This window comes from Hydractinia symbiolongicarpus, chromosome 7 (genome assembly GCF_029227915.1).
Source record: "Hydractinia symbiolongicarpus strain clone_291-10 chromosome 7, HSymV2.1, whole genome shotgun sequence".
Taxonomy (NCBI): domain Eukaryota; kingdom Metazoa; phylum Cnidaria; class Hydrozoa; order Anthoathecata; family Hydractiniidae; genus Hydractinia; species Hydractinia symbiolongicarpus.
Window position 1 is genome coordinate 15853663 of NC_079881.1, and position 22387 is coordinate 15876049.

General features: G+C 31.1%; 1 protein-coding gene across 9 annotated transcripts in view; it reads left to right on the forward strand.

The window, feature by feature from the left end:
* LOC130649065 (ankyrin repeat and fibronectin type-III domain-containing protein 1-like) overlaps positions 1-22387 on the forward strand; it is a 39270-nt gene that overhangs the window by 4981 nt on the left and 11902 nt on the right. For 3 of the 9 annotated variants that reach the window (XM_057455257.1, XM_057455259.1, XM_057455258.1), the window contains 4 exons: positions 68-213; positions 794-930; positions 11966-11994; positions 12433-12489. In XM_057455257.1, coding sequence (XP_057311240.1) covers positions 68-213; positions 794-930; positions 11966-11994; positions 12433-12489 — 369 coding nt within the window. Of the gene's footprint in view, positions 1-67; positions 214-793; positions 931-9218; positions 9960-11965; positions 11995-12432; positions 12490-13411; positions 13894-15993; positions 16657-18009; positions 18042-19501; positions 19663-21500; positions 21563-22387 lie in introns of those variants that run through there. The other 6 variants (XM_057455261.1, XM_057455260.1, XM_057455264.1 and 3 more) reach the window with 6 other exon arrangements.

Genomic DNA, 22387 nt, shown 5'->3' on the forward strand with positions numbered 1-22387 from the left:
ACAATAAGTACTTCAGCTCTTGTGGGTTTAAGTTGACCATTAACACTCATGCATATGATTTTTTTAGTATTCCAAAGAAGCCTCACCCATTCAGAAGTCCAATAACCTTTCTCCGGACCGGAACCATGCAAAAGTGGCATAGAAAACAATCAAGTGTAGATGCTCCTGACTATAATACAAGATTAAAAACATTGACTGTCTCACCATCGCATGGTATGGGGGAAAATTATAATTCTATTTTACATTAACATTATTTTAAAAAAAGAATCAGCAATATTTTAAAATCTCTTTTTGTGACCTTATTTGCCTAAACATTTTCTTTCAAACACGCAATCAATTAAAATGGTAAAATGATAGAATGTTCAGCATGTAATTAATGGGTTAGAGATTTGAGTCTTTTTTGACAAGTAATGACATGACCTGTAGATAGGATCATATCCTGAAACACATAACCTTCCCATTTTTTAATTTTTAGATACCATATGCTTCAAATTAATTTTTTTATTTTTAGGAGGGCATTTGAAGGAGGCGTTTAATGATTTTTGTAACTTTTTTTTCCTTTTCAATGGAATAAATATTTTCACCTAATATCTAAATTGTCATGTTTTAATAATTTCTACAATAATTTTCATGAAGATGCATATATGTATAATATAACAATAAGTTTCAAATATATAGAGTATGTTATTAAATAAAATTATCTAAAAAGAAGAAGGCCTTAGGGGCGTCCATCAGAATTGCAGCTATTCTTTTCATCAAGTACTAACCAGTATAACCCATTGTTTTTTCTCAGAATGCAGATGTGGCTTGGATGAAGATATACTTTTTCGTTGTAACACGTCTACAACAGACAATACACCATTTGAAAGGGTTTCCAACCATCCATATTATCAACGCAGGCAAACATTTAGTCATAACAGAAGGAAAAAGGTGATTATGTTTCTTTATGTTCTGTCAGCAGTAAAAATACTTTTTTTTGTTAGTTTAATATGTTAGTACCTCTAAAATATATTAAACAAAACAGGTTGTTACTACTTTCTTTCTTTCCTTTTTTTAGTCTCTCTGTGTAGCAACAAAAATATATATACAAGTTTGGGTGCTGGCTGAGACAGTTTTAGAGTAGCTGGTCGGAGATGAACTTATTTGAATTTGTTAGCATCTTGAACTCTCTCAGTACCATCTCTGTGAGTTGCAATGATTCTTATGCCATCTACCTTTACTACTGAAAGTGGTTTTATATTAAATGGTGTTTGAGTTGTAGACTTAGCTTGATGTAAAAGCATCTTATCCCCGATCGAGATATCTCTCAGTTTGGCTCGGTTCTTCCGGCAAAATACTTCTTTTATTGTTTCTTCTTTGAATCGTGTAGCTCACCTAAATTTTGTTGTGCTGCGGTTTCTGCTTGATAAAAAACTTGTGGCAGTTTGATTTTAAGATTTGATTAAACAACCACTGGGCAGGGAATGTTTCTGTGTTTGAATGTGGGATAGACCAGTATTGGAGGAGATATTTTTTCCTTCAGCTACTGATGTGTGAATGAGCTTGCTCACGAGCTTGACAGAATTTTCTACGAAACCATTGTACTGTGGATCGCCCAGGCTTACAAGAGTACGACTTAATCCCATTTCTTTTGCATACTTCTACATATCGTAGCTAGAGTAGGTAGGACAGTTGTCTGATGATAGTATCTCAGGTATACCATGAGTGGCAAATATGCTGTCTAATATAGGTTTGAGTCTTGAAAAACTAGTTGTTTTGACAACGTCAACTTCTGGGTATTTTGAGTAATGGTCAATAATTATGTGCAGAAAGTAGCTCCCAGCGATAGGACCCTTGAAATCAGCATGAAGATTTTGCCACAGCTGATCTGGAAGGAGATTCAGTTCAAGTGGTACTGGAAGGTTGTGTGAACTGCCAGAGTTACATTCCAGACACATCTTCACGTATTCCTGGACTGAGGATCGCATAGTGGGAAACAGCATGACTGTCTCAGGAGTTTCAGAGTTTTATAGGCGAATTGGTATACTTCATGGGCTAATGCTATTGCATTTACCTAAAGAGATTGTGGAACAACTACTTGAGATCCATGCATGATTAGACTGTCAATGACATACAACTCAAAAAATATATCTTTAGATTATTTCAAGGCAGTTTCATCCTTATTAAAATAATTGTGATTTCTAATGTAAGTCGGAAGTTTCTGTAGCTTATCATCTTTGCATGTCTCCTGACAAACCATTTCAGCTATTATGGATGTCTTGAATCACTCTGTTGACATATATGTCTGTTCCATATGTAATGTACCAGTCCTTGACTTGTTGATCAGTAAATTGGAGAGTTAGTGGTGGGTGCTGTGATCCGTAATCGCAGGATTTTCTCTTTCTAATTCATATTATAATGTGATAATGAAATGGCAGGAGCTTCCTTCATGGCTTGCGTGTACTTTTATACAGTTTAACCAGTGGCTGATGATTGGTAACAACTTCAATGTGTGTTTCTGGGGTGTACATTTTTTGCATGTACATGCCGGTCAGGATGCCGTTGCTCTCTCTTATGATTTGAGCGTAGCAGGACTCTGCTGGAGTTCATGATCTGGAAGTATGGTTAATTGGTGTTCAGTAATCTCTGTTTTTTATATGTGCAATTGCGCAAGAGTGGCTTGTGTACCAGCAAAACTGGAATCCATGTACATTGTTTCATAGGGTGTAAGGACTCGTTCAACACAAAGTTACTTTTTGATTTCTTGGAATGACTTTTCCTCGCCCACCCCAAGTGAATGTGGCGGGGTTTTTTTGTCATGTTTTTGAGCGGTTCTGTCAATTCCAGATAGGATGCTGTTCCATTAAAACTCCCAAGGAATTTGGAGTTAAACTGAGCAGTTTGTAGAAAACTGTTGACCTCTTTACACAATGTTGGTGCTGGCCAGTCTTTGATGATTGCGAATCTTGCTGTTGAGGGGACATACATTCAGCCGAGTATACGTTTCCAAACCAGCACATTTCTGGTTGACTAAGATGGCATTTTTCAGGTATGAGAGTGATGCTGAACTCTGCAACGACATCCTAAACCTTGCACAGAAACCGGCCGTGAGCATCTTTATCATGAACCAATATATCGTCTTTGATATGAATGGCATTTTTACATTTTTTTATCGTGTTTCTGATACATTTTTGTACTTCACTGCTTGCAGGACTTCTTACCATTACCATTTTGTTGTAGTGGTGTAGTCCCAAGGGAGATCAAAATGTAAACAGTTTTAGTGCAGCTTCTTCGATTTTGAAATTGATGTAACAGTTTGTCATGTCTAAGGTAGAGAATCTGTCACTTTTGCAAAGTTTGTGTCGTAGCTTGTCAGTTGTCGGGATACATTTGTGGGTAGCATAGATCTCTTTGTTTACAGATTGACAGTCCAATGTAATTCTAATTTTCTTCTAACATTTTTTCCCTGTGACAAGGTTACACCATTAAATTAATTTTTATTGCAGCTTCAAAATTCAGCTTGATGTGGTAGCCAAGTCGGTACTACAGGCGCAATGCGTCCAATCGATTGTTTCGTCATCAGTAAAAACACTTCTTTTGTGTTAATTCAATATGTTAGTACCCCTAAAATATATACAACAAAACAGTTTGTTTCTTCAGCGTTTTACTTCAGAATTGACGTATTAGTTTGTACCTAATTTTATCACGAACTTGATTTACGTCTTTTTTCTCTCGTGTCCCTATTAGGACATGACACAGATGGGCGTGGATAAGTTTCCACAAAATGGCGATAGAACAGGTTTGTTTTTGTGTGATTCAATCGATTCTTATGTCTAACACTAAGGAACTGTATATTTTTCATAAGCATTAAAGGAAAACAAAAAATCAGCATATTATAAGCATCATTGTTAGGATTTGAAAATTACTAGCATATTGCATCTAAAATTGAGATCAAGTTAACATTATTATGCTTTCTATAAATGCTGCATTTTTAAGTGCTTAATCCTTAATAGTACCTATTTTTTAAACTTGAGTTTGTAATAGAAGTCTCCCTTTTTAAATGTCCTTTCTTTTAACCATTTATTCAAATCCAGTCGTAAATAACTAGCTCAAAGTTAACAATAATTAGTGTTGAATAACAGTCATCTTAAAATCTTTTAGGAAAAGTTGATTTTAAAATAAAAAAATTCATTTATTTAAGGCATTTTTTTTAGATTTTTGAGGCCGATCTAAAAAAAGCAAAAGTCTTTCATAATGAAGATTCACAATGCATGTTTTGCTTGTGAAAAAAATCTCATTGGGGATCAAAATAATGGATAGAAACATTTGCTTTGACATTGGAGACGAAGTCAGTTATTTCCAGCCGTTTCCAAGATATAAGGCCTTAGACATAAAAATGGAATGCCATGCCTTCATTATCTTTAAAAAGCTATTAATGCCAGTCTAACGCGTAGACGTCGTTGTTAGAAAAGTTAACAAATACTGGCAAGTAAAACACATCCACTTTGCTTGTTAGAGACATACACAGTCTTTGTATTATATTGAAAGGTTTGTCAAAAATATAATCTTTTTGTTTAAAATTTCTGCTTTGTGTTAAAAATTTTGCTCTGTGTTTTTGTAACTAAGGACACTAGGTTGCATTAGTCCTTTAAATAAACTAGCTTGTTTTCCCGAATTGCAACCTTTCATAATAATGAATAATATTTTTAATGTTATTGTGAACCTGTTTCCCGGTTGTTTAGTTGGAAAAGTTTCGTGTTTGTTTGTGTTTTTATGAATTTTTCTCTTTAAATTATCATTCCGTCTAATTTTCATAATAAGTCTGTCAGGTTGCAGAGTTAAATTTTAATTTATAATTAACTTGCTTTACTTAGTAAAAACCAGGCCATACACATTTTTTTAATTAATGCTAATTGCCTTGGTGATTTTAGTTGTTATAATATTATTTTTGTATTGTCTGGCAACCATTTTTGCAAACGATTTTATACTATGGAACACCATCGCAATTTTTTTATGGTTGTGATGCAAAATCACATTGATTGACGTGTTTATGGCTGCACACTTAACAGACTTTTCTCTTCTTTTTTTTGATTGAATATTTTCTAGTGAACCCTTTTTGTCTTTTAAATTGGTTGTCACATCTCTTGTATTAATACGCTAACATCTTTGTTAAAGATAAAGTGGATGTCTGCATTTTCTTTAAAAATGTCTTATTTGTTAATTTTTTCGATGTTACGGCACAACGCAAGTGCATTTAGACTGATGTCAATTCCTTCAATAAGATTGCATTGAACCTTTATATTTGAGGTCCAATAGCTTGGAAATGGATGGAAATAGCTGACGTCAACTCCTGTCTGGTTAACTACGGATCACCTGAATATGGACAAGTTTTTAAAACCATTCAAAATCATTGATCTTTCTATTGTTCCTCTGCCTAAGTGTCTTTTTCACAAGCCTGACAACTAGTGAAGTCCAAACCGAAACCTCTTGTGTTTTTTGCCTGCTTATGTCAACTTTTTTTTTAAACATATCTGCTTTACTTTGACATGTACAGAGTGCCTACACAAATTAAAGGCTGTGACAATCAGCATAGTTACTACGCATTAATAATGATTCCCTATGATGTAAACAAATCAAAAAAAAAAATTGACTTAGCACGTTACAAGTTTTAAAAACAATTATTTCCAATATATACCACAGCCAAATCTTGTTAAAGGTTATGGGAAATAGTAAAGCACAGTTTCTTTGTTACGAGGTGTCATTTATGAAGAGTAAGCCAATGACACAAATTTTTCTGATCCATGTACATGGCTCATTGATTACACTCTAAGCGCAAGGAATGTACACATAAAATTTGGTACTTAAACAAAAAACCAACTGGTATGTTTACAAAAGAGAACAGCCTCGACGTTGTTTGATGTTGTTCTTACAGGTAGCTTAGCTACCCTATAGCTACATTTAGGATTAAACTAGCATTTAGTTAGTCGCTATAGCTAGCTAGACTATGTATGAAAGAAAATGCTGTGATTTTTAGTCAAAACTTAAGAGGAAAATCACATCACAGTTTTTAGTCTTATATTACACATATTTGAGGACACCTGCAGGAAATTTCATCGTTCGTCATGTTATCATGACTTCTTTAAAAAAGAACATCAGAAAAATTTTCATGAGGATTACTTTTGCGTTATCTAAAATTAAAAATTTCTCAAGATGAACTTTTGCGATTTTGTGATTTATAATTTTTTAAATTACCCGCTAAGAATTTTTTAGGTTTAAAGAGTGTGTACATTTTTTGTTCTTACCCTATTGTCATATAAGCTATGAAACAACTGTTTTGCAGGAAAATAAGAAAAATAAAGAATAAAAGTTTTTTATCAAAATATTATAAATTAATTTTAAACCAAATAGTCCCTGCAGCCATTTTGGTGTCAATGGTATGAAAAACTGCTTTTTGTACAAGTAAAAGTCCTATTACTTCAGTAAAAATTGAAATAGTGACTTGAAACTTAGTATTATATGTTTTCAGACCAATTTGATGAATTGAAACCAAAAATTTTTGTCACTACTAGCATAGTTTCTAAGCTCTGAATTTAGCTATTTTCAGAGACGCCAATAAACTAACTGTTTTTGACAGCATATCAATTTTGACAAGCTACATGTACATTAAAAAAACATTAAAAGTGATTATTAGGATTAAAATAATTCAAACAGATAAAATGTGTCCTAGGTTTAGGACCAAATACCTTATCCATCTCAGAGAAAGTGGGGATGTGCTTTTAAAGCACAGTGCTAAATATTCAATCTAAATTTTATGCCGTATAACTAAATTTGTCTAGAAAGTTATTTTTTTGTCTACCTAGATCTGCGACACGGTTACTTGCACTAATCACTCAACCTGGTGCAACTCAAAATTAATTTTTTAATATCCGCAGGAACTTATTCTGCAAAATGAAAAATGTTAAACAATTGTATTTGCTTTGCATAAGTAACAATAGGCTTCATCATAAATCCTGCGAATGTTGGTTTATGAAAAATATATTACACCTTTAATGCACTCTACTAGATTTGTGACATATTATATACTAAGTGTGACACAGTTTACCCTGTGCTAAGTCTTAACTTGGACTGAGACTTCAGGTCTTCCCACTACAAGTCACTTCTTGCTATAGTTTCCCAAATTTTGTTATTTCATAAAAGAAACCTGAAAATTTACAAAAAACTATTTATGAAAAATAGGTTTCTGTTCGATAAAAGAAAACTGAACATTTGTAGAAATTTATTTATGAAAAATAGGTTTCTGTTTGTCCTGAAAACATATTAAATCAACATACAATGCCTTGCATACCTAACTAGCTATATACTCAAGTCTTGACTGTTCACTGTTATGGGAGGTCCAAAATAGCTAGCTAACTGTCTTTATTTAAAATGACAGAAATCTTTTATGTAGCCGGCTAGCTACATAAAAATGATGTATATAGCAGTCCTTTCAATAAGGGGTGAGCCATTTCTCTTGTTCACGCAAAAGCTCACCCAATTCTGGAAAATAAGAAACTAGGTGAGCCATTAATTGCTCCCACAATTCCACAAAAAGTTTTTCTGGCTGAGCAATTCATTTCACATGAAAATCAATGCTTTCTTTTTTATTATTTGCAGAAAATTAACCCAAAATATATATAAAAAAAAATGTAAAAAGTAGTAAGATAAGATAGATAAAAAAGATTTTTAATAAAAAATATAAAAAATTTTTTAATAAAATATGCGTTTATGAACTTATTCTATTTATTTTGATTGCTCACCCAATCTAAATTATTGTAACTTTTGGAAAGCGATTTATTGCTCAGGTGTTTTTTTATTGATAGGTTTGATATAGATAGTTGTATTTTATAACTTAGTTATTTAATAACAAATGTGCCCCTGGAGTGCTGTGATGGTACTGGGTAGCTTAAAATCACAAAATTAATATTACGCAGATGTGACAATCCCTCATCATCAGACATCAGAAAGGGGTTTCTGTTCTTTAATTCTTATTGTGGGGTACCGCAAATTTTTATAAATCTAATGAAAAAAAAATTGTTTAAAACTTCCTCTTCACTTGCATCACTAATGGCATTTCTTTGCATTGTCTTCAGTTTCAAGCCATGATTCCTTAGCTTCCAACCGCAATGTTCAGTTGTGTCTTGTTCACAAGTTACAGCGCTAGCTAATACGATGGACAACGTCGAGGAACCCTGGGTAATTTTGAAAAAATGTGGTTCTGCCTTATGATTTTTAGATTTTTGCTGCTGATATCAGCATATTTTAGCCCCTGAGTGTCACCCTCCGTATATAGGAAAAAATTATCTTTAAGTCATTTTCTGTGCAAAGATGACACAGGCAAGCATCAAGAAATATCTGGAAATCTCAGAACTTTCTATGCCATTTCAAGACATGGTTAAATGTACTTTTCAAAATGCTTTGTTCTCTGGTGTCTGTATTCTGCATTTAAAGACATTCAAAAATAATTTGGATGCAAAGTTATGTTTCCTACTGAAAACTTTAAAGAAACATGAGGTTAAGGAGAAAATATTATTTGAATGGTTTGATTGTTCTGTATTGTTGCTAAGTTACAATTCTGAATGGAAACAGATGTTTCTTTCTGCTTATCTTTCTTAGTGTTTATTTCATATAAACTTTATTACTGGAGTTATAATTTTGTTTAAAATTCTGCACCATAAATGTATATGCCATAAACATTTGTAATTGCGATGTTTTTAAAATTCATAAAGTATTCTCTGTAAACAAAAATGTTTGCAAAGGATTTGCTTGTTGTTGTCAACTCTAATGTTTTAATTAATTGTTAATATTTACTTTCTTTCCTTGCTATTATTTACTTTTAAATCTTGGCAACCAAAACTATGTTGACATAAATTTTTTATGTATATACACTTTCTTTGTTTGATTCTGTTTTGGTAATTATAGCAAAACAAATTTTAAGTAATAAAAAAGCAGAATTACAAAGAAATAATGGCTACATTGTAGAAGAAGATGCTATTTACTTCTAGCCTTTAGACCTATCCAAGTTTAAACTTTTGATATAAAAAATTGGAAGTAAAACAGACAAGGGACTTGACATATATCTAACTATCTGCAAAGAAAACTTGATAGAATTTTGCATTACCTGGCAAACCATATGGTTTAGTATGGTTGACCAAGTATTGCAATTTTAATTAATCAGTGCAGTTAATTTTTTATGCATTTAGATTTTATCTTTATTCTTAGATATTCTACAGTAAAAGAAAATGTAGTGAACGTAGGACTGTCCTGTCTGTACACTAATTGTTGTTATTATGGGATGAAATGCAGAGGGGTGGAGTGTAGTGCTACTGTGGGGCCACAGTATGACCAGATTTCATGTTTTCTTTATTTTTATTTTTTTATTTTTCACAGTTTTAAATGGACAGAGACATTTTTTTTATATGAAGGTGCTTGATTATTATTTTTTCTACAATCCATCCTTTGTGACTGTTGTTTCAATAATTTATGATATCTATACATTGTTTTTATATGAAATGTTATAAAAAATGTTATAAAAAATTATAAATCTCATTTGTCTGAGAATATTATTACAAAAGTTTTCATCTCAAAAAATGTACAGTATGTCTTAAAGCTTTCACAAAAAGAATGAGATTTTGTTTCTATATCCTCACAGCAATATATAATATCGAAAGAATACTAAATTACACAGGATGACAGATCTCACGAAAAAACACTTAGAAGTTGCACCCTCTAGCAAACTAGAAAGGAGCAGATCAGTGAATAACATAATCTTAGGTTTAAAACAGGAATCTGAGAAAGGTTTTCGAAAGCGTCGTGCAGCATCAATGAAGCACAGGAATAGAGTTGCTGACAGTTTTGGTGTTGTTGACATTTGTTTAACATTGACAAGTTTAAATGTTATTGCTCCTGATCTCAGGCGGTGCGGTAGTTTTAGAGATCGTCTTGTAAGTGAGGATACAGAGTTGTTCTACGAATATGAAATGTTTACTATTAATTGGATGTTTTTTCTAATGTTATTAACCTATGTAACCTAATTTCATAATCTTATTGCCAATATAAAGTTTTAATTTTTGTGCTACATTAGAATAATAAGAACATCTTCTTGCTGAGGTTCTTTTGTAAACGCTACAACAGTGCAGTATTTTTGGGTAAAAGTTCAGAACATTCTTAGCCTGACAAAAAGATGAAAAGACTGTTTTTAATGCTAGCATTTTTTCTCGATTAGTACTGAAATAGTTCAGCATGAACTAGTGGTATATGCATGTTATTTTTTAGTTATTACCTTGTATCGTAACCTTTTAAAAAAAAATGGTTATGGCTAAAGACCATTTCTAGGAATGAGAATAGGTTTTCTAGGTGAAAGCAACTAGATGTGGAATTTTTTATGACACATGATTTTTTTAAACTTTTAAATTGATAGGAGACTATGGCCACTTATTTTCATACCTTTTCATTAGGCTCTCATTAATTGCCAAAACTCAATATAAAATAATTCACTCGTTGTTTAAATTAAATACTATAAGATTTCAATTGCAAATGCAAAAAGATCTAAAACAAAAATTTGATGTATGATATAGAAATACACATGTTTTTTTTTCAAGGAAACTTAAAGGGAACTCGAGGTATAAAATGACGTTGGACTTTATTATAGAACTTAAAAGGTTGGTTTACAAGTCTTTCTTTTAAATGTTTTAAAAAGCTATTTACCATAATTTTTTTTTTGCCAAACCGACACTCGTTTCCTTGTCCCAGGTCTAAAATTATGAAAGACAGAGAATGTCATTCCTTAAATATGACATCATAATTTATGCAGCATAATTAAATCTAAGCTAGTGAACATCATTTAACACCTGGGATTCCCTTTAAGCATTTGATTGAGCCTGGAGTTTTTTAAAATTTCGATGATTTGAGCTTTAACCTTGACCTTGAAAAGTTTTTTAAGAAATATTTTATTTACAAGGCTTTTTTGAGGTATGGACTTGGTTTGTTTGGTTTCTTTGGTTTGTTTCTGATGTGATTTCGAGCTTTTTCTTCTTCCTTCGAAATTTTAACTGTACCTTCTAAAGTAAAACATTTTCTCTGAGTGTTCTTTTCTATCATACTGTAGAGTAATAAACAAATCTAAGAAGCAGTTAACTTGGAGAAGGGTGACATTGACATCGATGAGAACATTTTTTATTTGTTTAACATGTAATATATGTAATACTATATATTTATACTAAATTATAAACATGCCTGCTCAAATTTCTTAAAGTGGCTAAAGAGGCTAAGCTTTCTTATAGACTGCTTTCATATAAAAAACAACATGTAATTACAATACAAAGCATCATTTAGACCATAATAAACTCTTGAATCTTTTCTACTGCTATTCAACAAAGATGTTTAAAATAAATCCTTCCTCTTTTGTTATTAGACACCTGACTGACACATTTTTAGATTCCATACCCCCCAAAACCCTAAAAAAACTACCCCTTCAATTATTATGAAGTCTCTGAAGATTATGTTATTCTGTAATGGGTAAAATTCTCATGAAATTATGCTTAGAAGTTAAAAGCATAGCTTTATTTTATTAAGGGGGGGGGGGGGTGTTCTGTAGAGATTTCCTGATTACTAGCAAAAACAACAAAATCTGATTATCTGGGAATTGTTAGGCATTTTTTATCATTTGACATAATGTTCGAAATGGGAAATATTTAACAACTTTTATTTAGCTTTCAGGAACTTCTAAACAACTAATGTAATGGATTTCACGCATAAAAAAATTTTAGACAACAAAGTTTTAAATAAGTTTCGAGTTTCTGGTAACGTCAATAAAAAAAACGCTAACATCAGCAAAAAATATAGCCCTTGATTTCTAACCCTTAAAAAGGCCCATTATATAGGGTTAAAGTGTTTGTATGAGAATTACTTTTTTGTCAGTTTCTAAATTTCTGAATATTATTACTTTTAGAGTTCTCGAGAAATTCAAGAGGAGCAAACGTAAGTATCTGTTTTTTTGTTTTGTTGATTTATAAAAAAATTCTTAGTGAATAAAAGTTTGGAAAGTATTGTTTAGCTGAAAACCTCCCTTAACTTCCACTTTCTCTGATGGCCATAACTTCTAATCATTTAATTTTAAGATACTATATAAACTGAATTATCAGGATGGTATTTTTATGATAAAACAATGAATAGCTTACAATCAAAAAATGATTAGTAAAGAGTTAATGCTACATGTTGTGAGAAAAACTTGAGTTGAACTATCACAAATTTAAAAAGGATTGTCATATCTAATTTTCTAAAGAAGATATCTGAGTAATTAACCGTGTGCAAATTTACTTCACTACTTCTTTAAACAAATAGATTCCACTTTACCATTTGTTTCATAAATTAACTTCACTAGAGTGTCTCACCTCCTAGATGTATTTGTGACTTTAGGTTAGATCAGAAGCATCCAAATAAACTAAGTGAAGACGAAGAACTCAATCATACCTGGTAAGTTATGATTTCAAAAAAAAAATGACTTATAATCCCTAAACAGCACAGATTAAGAAGTAAGATAGTGCGAAGTTTTACATGAGAATTACATGGAATCTGCATAACAAGACTTGGATGCCCTATTTCAAATGTAAACACAGTAAGCTATTCTTTTCCATAGAAGGAAACTGTACAAAAGCATATACTTTTTTTGTGCTTAAATGTGGGGGGATCAAATTGCATTTTTCCAAAGTTGTCACCCCCAAAAGCATTTTATAATGACCCCCCGACCCCCCCCCCCCCCCCCCCCTATAAAATTATAAAAATTTGATAAATTTATCACGATAGCCCTGCATTCAACTATCTGGGACACCTTAAGATAGAAATTATGTGTTTTTTTTTACCATATCCTGTTGCAGTTCGTAGAATCAAACTTATTACATGTCAAGGGTTTTGTTTTGCTCTGAGGTAGTTTGGAAAACATTATAATAATTAGTTATTGCTTTAGGAGTAGGAGAGTTTACTTTTTCTAACAGAATAAGTTTATAAGTTTCATCACTGAAGTTGGTCAGGAAACTGTTTAATGTAGTTTGTGTATTGAATAGAAAGTTAAAAAGGAAGCATGTTCTCCTGAGAAAAAAGGAAGCTAAAAGGCATCAAGTTTCAATAGCCACTTGCTTAGGAAAACAAAGTTTCGATAGACTTTTTGTAAAATTATGTTTTATGATGCTTTTAAATGAATTCTTTTATGTTATTCTTTTGAAATTGATAATTATATTGCTTTGTTTTGTAAAATAATTTTTTTAAAAACTGATAACAGAGTTTTAAGTTTAAGACAGCAATTATGTGTTCAAAATTTTTAATTTACATTAAAAGAATTTTTATAATTTACATTAAAGAAGAGCCTTTTTTTATGGTAAATTATTTTATGGTGGTTACATAGTGAAAGTTGTGGGACATTGTTTTGTCAATGGAATTTTTTTTAGGAATATTATTATATTAAGTGTACATGGAATATATATTAAGAAAACCATCAATGTCAGGCTCCAAAAGTCCAAAGTTTTTTAGCAAAAAATTTAGATTGACAACAAATGATTCTAACTCTTCTCAACGTGCTATGACACCACTATTTATGAGGAGAAAAAAGATAGGGATTGTGCCCCTTGCTAATTCGGATGATTTGACTGTTGATATAGCAGCTGAGAAAAAGGAATTTTACAAACAACGAAGGTCAAGTATTGTTTCTCCGAAGCGAACAAAGGATTCCAATTACCGTAAACTTGTAAAAGGTAGTTGTGATAACATTAGCGACTTGGACAGGACTCAAGACTATAACAACTTACATGATGTTACAGATGATGTTGAATGCACAAAGAAGCAAAGTTTGAAGATAAAATGTAAAACACAAGAGACAAATCGTCTGTAAGTTACTGTCTCTGAAAAAATATATAAATTTTATTATCTTCTTGAGCAGCTGATAGGCTCGATTTATTAGGATTTTTCAGGTGCTAGAAAATATAGTGTCAGAAGATTATGTGGCTGTATAACATTTTGCAACCACAAAATTTGTTTATTATTTATTCTAATTACTTAATTACTTGTTTCTTTTCTTTTAATTTGTGTTAAAAAATGTAAGGCAAGGTTTGCAGCTATGTAATCTAGAAAGAAAAAGTTTTCGCTTAGTTTTTTGTCGAGATAAGCAGTTGCTATATAAATATACCTGCTTAACATTTTTTGTTACACTACATTTAGTGTTGGTTTTCTCAGTATTTTTTCTCATACAGAGGATCATGATTAGAGTGATAAAAGTCAGAACACCAGAAATTTATTTGTTTCATCCACAACTACATGAAACTTAAGAACGTATAATAAGTGCAAAATGTACAAACAAAGTTCTAAATTGTACAAACTGCAACGCAGCTTTGCTATAAACAATAAAAACTAGTCCAATCATTTATCAAGAGAAACTCTCCAATACTGTAAATTTATGTTATTTATGTTTTCTCTTGATCATGTGTTTTCCAAAATAAACCAAATAAATAGCCTTTATAGACCTACCACTAGGGCAATTTTTAAATTTTCCAAAAATGTGCACTTTTTTAGGTTGGGTAACTAATTTAGTACTGGATGCATATTCAGTTATTTCCAATGTGACTAGTTTATCAAAAAATTCCACTTCAATTGCATAAAAATATCTTACTAGTTTGAATCATTCAGATTATGGTTTATTTTGTTGATAGTTGTGCCTATCACAGCAAACCCTGAATAGAATACACTTGAAATTGTTTGCTTTTGTTCTGTTGGATACTTTTTATTGGTCTCTAGCAACTCTTTGATTCTTTGTTTAATTTCTAAACAGCACTTGTCAAAGTGTTTTTGTTGTTCTTGTATGCCCACTTGGCTAATAGGAGTGCCAAATTATGACTAAAAATGCTACATGACATTATGCGGATGCAATCTTATAATAGCTTATGACAATTGTATTTTGTGTATGTGTGTATTTTCGAGAGTGTGTTTTGTTCCGAAAAGCAACTGTTAAAATTTTTAATATTTCAGACCATTATTTAAAGAGAAATAAAACACAAAAAATAATTTTTGTTGCACTTAGCAAACTGCAGCGAAAAGTATGAATTCTAGAGAAGACAGTGACTGAGTTTGGTAAGAAACCTACTTAATACGATTTGTATTAAATAAATAAACACAAACCACAATTATTAACGATTTAAATTGTTTGTCAAACAATAGTAAATATTTGCCACTTTTCCTCAGTGTTGTCGCAATACCAAAAAAAATCCCAGAAGACCTTTTTTAAGGTAAATTTATGCATTAATAAAACCAAATGTAAAAAGTAAATACTTTTCTTGCCAAAAATAAATCTTTCTCATTCGTCGAGAAACACACGTTAACCAAGAACAATAAAAATGCATTTTCTCAAACGATCAAGAACAATGTATTACCAAAACTGGATTTCAAAACTGTGTGCCTATACAAACCAGTATTAAAAACGTGTTTTGATTTTGTTTGATGTTTGAAATGTTGATGACATCAGTTTACTGATTAGCTTAATCACCCTCTGTCAAAAATTAGATTCTTATTTATACAAAACTAAAATACAAAACTTTGTTCTGTAATTTTTGAAGAAGATAAAAATCCAAAAAAATTCACAAATTTAAAAATGGAAAAAGGGAACAAATGAGTAAACGATTTTTCCAACGTTATTTTATTAAAACTGACCTCTTTGCCACACGAGGGAGAAACTTGTACAATCGAAAACTGAACAACGTAGAACATCAAATAAAATTAAATTTGTAGTATATAAGGTATATTTTATCAAAATTATCTACGATTACAAAAGTTTGTACCTCAGACAAACCAGCCGCTATATAAAATTGCAATTTTCTGCACATTCACTTCACAAATCGCATTCATCATAGTCTTTTTTATGGAATTAGGAGTTACGATTTGAACCATGCATTTGTTTGAAGGATTAAAATTTTCTTCACTGACAGAAAAATGAAAAACTCATAGATAACTCATGGGTAGCTCAGGAATAAATACATTACAATAAAGTTTCCCAAATGTGATCAGAAATATAAATCAGAAAATTGTTTCAAATTTCTTATAGTAACCTATTTTTAAATACCAAAATACTTTACAATAAAGATGAGGACACTTGAATTGTACTTTATTTGCCAATGATCATAGTTTGCTATATATAGCTGAATATTACTTGAAAATAGCTGATAAAATATCTTTGTCTAAAGTATTCACTTTGGTGCACAACTGCACGTCTTAGTAGCATTACAGTAACCATGTCTGTATTTATTTTAATTTACTTTAATTTTTTGAAAAATTCTACAGTTTGATTAGTAAATTTTCTGTTAAAACTTTGTGGCGTTTCTTCAATAAATATTAACACAAGAACATTTTCCGTTTACATTATTATTTTTATGCTTTCAAATATTTGTTAGTGTTAGGATGCAATTGAGTTAACAGTCATTTGTCAAATCAACATGTGCCATGTAAAAAAAATATTCAAACTTAAAATAAATAACTTTATGTTTATAAGATACACCGGCTTAACAAAGTGAAGATGAGTTTCAAGCGACAAGTATCGAGAACTGTCAGTCTAATAGAGAGGGGGGAATATTTGAGTAAAACAACGCAAGAGATTGTTTTATTGAGGTATCCTGTCTTTTATTATAAGTTGTTGAAAGTTAGTTCTAAATAAGTAATAACTTTTTTATATTTCTTTTTCCACATGGGAGATTACAACAATTTGTATCAGATAAATTGATGTAATTTCCCATGTGGTGTTGCAAAGTAAGAAATGCTAGGTTTCATGTAGACGATTTGTCAAGAAGAATACTCTAACATAAAAATACATTTTTTGTCTTTTTTTTTAATACAAATAAACTTTTTATGGTACCAAAACTTTAGTATATAAACAAGAATTTGGTTATTTTTTGTAAAAACAGGAGCCATTGCTTATGACACAGGAGTCTGTATTTCTTATTATTATCTTCTGTACCAACTGTCTCTATTACATCATCTTGTATTATGTGTTGAAGTCAATATTTTTTTTACAACTCCGTAAATATTATTTTAGCTCTAGATATGCATTGAGTAGTCAAGACAATTTGAGTTTTCCTTATCTTTTTGTGAGGTAGCATTATCTTACGTTTTGACGATTTCTGAATTTTTTTTATTATTTTTGTCCTTTTTTTGTTTACATTAAATTTTTATTGTAACAGGATCAGCTTTTTTTACTCCTCATTTCTGTCCAAGCTATAGGGGTTAGGAAATTATCGCTGATAGATAAACATTAGAAAAAGTTTAACATCACTTGTGATCGTAAGTAGTGTTTACCTTTTATAAAACTTGTAACACAACCTTTTGTGTGAAATTTCTACATATTTGCAATGAGAACTACAAAAGTCAGTAGAAGTAAATCTTTGTGGTAGGATTTTACAATTTTATTTTTAAAAACTAAGTTCACATATAAACAGTAAATAATGTGGTTTGATATACACTGAGACTTAAATTATCTTTCATTTGCCAAAAAGAAAGAAGTTTAATATCATAAAATATTATTTTTGCTTTCTGTATCAATATTGTTTTGTTAGATACATATTGATTTGATTAGTATGCATGTGGCATGTTTATCAAGTTACTGTTCTAATTCTTAAATCGTTTTAGCAACAAAACATAAATTTTAGTTGTGGGATTTTGATGTTGTTGCCATGGGGAATTTAAATATTTTTTAAAGTTGTCAGGTGAATTTCCATCAATTTATACTTCCCATAGCAATTCTTAGTTGTCACTCTGTTTCGTTTGTAAATTGTATTGAGGAGAAAATTGTTCTTTTGACATAATGCAGTGTTTCTCTGATGGATTTTTTGAGCCGGAAATGGCATTAAAGCAGGACATGATCTTTTTGAAAGGAACATGCTTTTTGATATTGCAAAGCCACTTCCTCTACCCATACCACTAATGTGAAATTAATTCAGAAATACATAGTTTTTTTTAATTCTAGATGTAATTAGGAAGAGAATGATCAAGACTGTCAGGTCAGACATGTCAAGCATATACCGTTACTTTTATTTTTCTTTAAATCACAGCAGTTTATGTATCCTTTGAGAGGGCATAAGTTTAAGTGGAATAAAAAGAAAGAGAGAGGCAGGTTGACATATCTGTTTTTTCTGCAAGACATGATTTGATTTTCATTCATTTTAGCCAACAGATTTATGGTCTGCCTACATTTGGTTTCCATCAACTCTGCTCTGATGTCTTTCCACATATCCTTCCTGCTGGTGTTAAATAACCAAGTTTTTTACGAATTTTTTCTAATAGGCGAAATTTTATTGCAAGAAACGACTCTAACAATACCTTTTGTAGTTATAAATATGCAAGTTTTTCTGAATATTAGGAAATGTTCAATACATATCATGGTGTAGTTTAGTTATGGTTGCATCCTTTGGAATGTTAATTTCTGTTGAGCAATGTGTACAAGTTTTTGTAAAGCTGTTAATGTATATATGGTATAAATTTTTCAATACCATGTTTTGTAACTTGATGTGAGACTTTAGTTTTTGTTTGATTGTAGATTAATTTTCAAAACAAAATCTCTAAAGTCCTCACAGTGAATCACAGAAAACTATCATGCACTTTCATCATGCACTTTCTTTTTTATTTGGTGTGTTGAAGTAAATTGCTTACTAAGAGATTCCAACAGCTTTATGCTTGGATTGTCTGTTAAAAGTTAATTTTCCATTTGGTTTTTAAGTAGATTGATTTCCTAATGGTTATGTGTATTATCGTTGTTTTCAAGGCAGTACGTAATAAATAATCTTCTGACTATCATTTTATTCTGTTAATCTTGTGATGTTTAGTCGTTTATAACAGTTAAAATGTGTAGCCAGGTGTGGGCGAATCTGGTCTATTCACCTTGACATCATTCATTTCTACTAACTTTAACTTTATTATAATTTATGATCTTCTACGCCATAATTGATTGGTTAAGCTATTTATGTCTTCACTATAATTTTTGCTACCACTCTACCTGTTACGTGGGTATAATTGTCAACATATTGATGTCATTCAGAGTAATTAAAAGAACGTTTAGTTTACTTAATAGATTCTGCTAATGAGTTAATTAACTTAATCAAAAGGATGTGTTCTTTAATGTGGAAAATTATTTTTAATGTTGGTGTGTTTGAAGAAAAAAGATGTCAGTGCTTAATTTTGAATTCTGTATTTCACATTTAGTTTAGCTTGTTGTATTTGTGTATTATTCAATCTTGAATTGCGCAGGATATATGAAGTAGTTTCAGTTTAGTTCTTTGCCATTATCAGAAAGTATTTGGTTGTTTTTGTTTTCACTTTATTTTCTATCTTTTCTGGGGAACTAATCATGAACGTACTTCTTTTGGTGGATTATCTTTTTCTTACATTATTGTTTATATTATATTGAAGGCTTGTGTGAACATTTAAACTGTTGTAAAGTTAAACCAGCGTGTATTTAAGTTTTTTATATCTCAGGAATAAATTTCTGTAGTATAATAAGTTTATAAATTAAAATTGATGGTTTTTTTACATGGAGAATGATAAACGTGGCTCTTTTGGTTCGATACGAATTATTTTAAAAGATCATGGCAAAAAATTAGTGTCGCTACGGTGGCAGAATGGAAGGTAAATTTTATTATTGAATTTTTTGTATTCATGAGGTTGTAGCCTGTAATTGACAGCTGACTTTTGGTGAAGCTCAAGAGTCTTAAAGGTAATCAAGATGACATAATTGTGTTGAAGTTAAGTTGCAGACCTTTTCAAAAATTGTTTATGAAGTTTAAAATGGATAATGATAACATTTTTATGGCAACAACAAGGCATTACGGTTAACTTTAAGTAACTTTTAACGAACGGAAAATATTATGCAATTTAGTGATGTTAAACGAGTAAAGTTGAACTTAGACAATAATGTGATGATAGCCGAGTAAAGGCAATTTTTTCTTCACACAATGTAATACAAGCACGAAAGAGTAATATTAATAATTTAAAAAGGTTGTATATCAACTTGTCTTAAAGATAGTTTATTCATTTTCAAATTTTTCACGTACTTAGAACAAGATCTATATTATTGCTAAATAACGTATAGTCTCTGAGTGCATTCAGGGCACTTAGGCTACTGTTATATATAATAGATTTACCCAATTTGGACTTGTCAATGTTTACAACGAACTAAGGATCTTGTTTATATGGTTTAACTGAAACTCTTAAGCTGTGCTAATTGTTGCTGACATCATCATGACTCTTTTTCCAAATATTTTGGCACTTTATGGGACCTGACATGGATTATTTCGTAATTGTAGCATGTTCAGCATACCTCGTATATACAGAAGTTGCATTTTCCCAGCCTCCTGATATTAACAATTGATTGTCTGCAACTTTAAAAAATGCTTGTTACACCAATTTTTTGGCTTCAATTTGTAGATTTCGGTAGGTTTGTTCATCAAAATCACCCGTGGCTGCATTATGCCAAGAATTATAAAAATAGAAGAAACTTAAGATCTGACATTTATCTAGTGGCTTGAGTAAACAAACAGTCAATTTAATAAACGTTACAATAAAATACTAAAAAAAGCTCAAGTTATCCTGTGTCTGAGTTTCCAAGAGTTATCTGTACTGTTTATGTGAATTATGTTGTGAAACGCTTAGGAGTTCTGTGAAAAAATAAGCTCTTAATACAACTTTGACATAATTTGCTAGCTTGGATTCTTTTAACATTGAAAAGAAACTTGATTACTGTATGACATTATTGTTATGTTTTCTCCATCAGTAATTTTAAACTAGTCAGTCACCTGTGTAAAAAGGTCCGCAGGGTCGCCCGTCCTTTCTATATCACATTTTGTTTTCTGTAACACGGACAGAACAGACAGGCAAAATAAGGCTATTATTTAGGAGACAAGTCGTTAGCCCGTGGAAAAATCCACGGGTTCGGCCGTCCTTTAAATTTACCCGTTGGAACAAAGTGGATAAAAATATATCGCATTTGATATTCGTGTTTCCGTAGCACGTCTTTCTAACTCAGCGGAGGATCCGCGCAGAGACAGACAAAATACGACTATTCTTATAGAGATTGCAAGTTGCTAAGACGAGGCTGTTTAAAAACTTACATTAACATCTAAACAAAAACTTGGTAATTTCATTTTGCTGTAAAGGAATTCTGAATTATTATTAACAGCATGAAGGTGGGTAAGTGTGCTTAGTTGTCTCTATAAGCCAGATATTTTGTTTAGTTTTGAGAAAAACTGAATAATCAAGTTAGGACAACCAGATGTACCCTGCATATTTTTCTATCAATTCTATTGGGATAGATGTGCAGGGTATAAATAATTTAGTACAACCACCTACGCTCTTTCTTTCCTAGAAGACAAAACATCCTTTACTTTTGTTTTCCAAATTTATTCTTTAGACTGCATAATTTCTTTGCCAGTATATAAATGTTTGTTCTTAAAAAAGTTAAACACCCTAAATAGTTTTCAACTATGATTGAGAGAGCAGGCAAAGTTCTTGGGTTACAATATAGTGCTCGGTAATGATTTGTTTCTTCATGTTGAGTGAATGCCATACCTGTTTCACTGAAAGTCCTTTTAAAGCACAAAAAGTCTTTATGGGAAATGTTGTATCTTTATGTACTTGTTTAAACTCGTTTTGTTTCCCCTTTATAACTTGTTTAAAGGGAAGGAATGAGAGTAAAAGAATTACAGAACTTAGATTGTTATTGGAAGGAATTATTTTAGTGAAGGTTGGCCGCAAATTGATTTCGAGTAATTATTTTTTTGTTTAACGTCTGAGTGATTACCCAATGTTTAGATAGCTACATCTACGAGGGGAAACCATGGTGGGGCTACGGCAAATCAAAAAAAAAATCAGGGAATTTTGAATTTGATCAGGGAAATCAGGGAAAAGGAAACATTTAATAGATAATGAGTGAATTTGGGTATTTTTCACACGTACTTTGGAACTAATAAATTTTAAATAAAAATCAAATTCAACATATATATATATAATATATATATATCTCAAAAATGTGTTTTGTGTAACCATGGCTACATTTTATGTTATACATTAGAAAAGAGAAACAACAATAAAAACTAAAATTAAATGATGAATTTACTTTCGCCTTTTCCACACTCTCCTCCCTTTGTTGTTGTTTTCCTTTTACACTCCCCCTCTTTATTTTATCTTTGTGGACACTTGTAATAAAAATATGTTTGGGTTCTGACTATGTTATGATGTAGACTTACCATGTAATTTTGTGCTTGTTTATAGCCACAAACGACAATGTTTATTTGTAGTTGACCCACAACTATATTTTTAAACAAAATATCTAGTTATTTATTCGTTTATTTTTTAT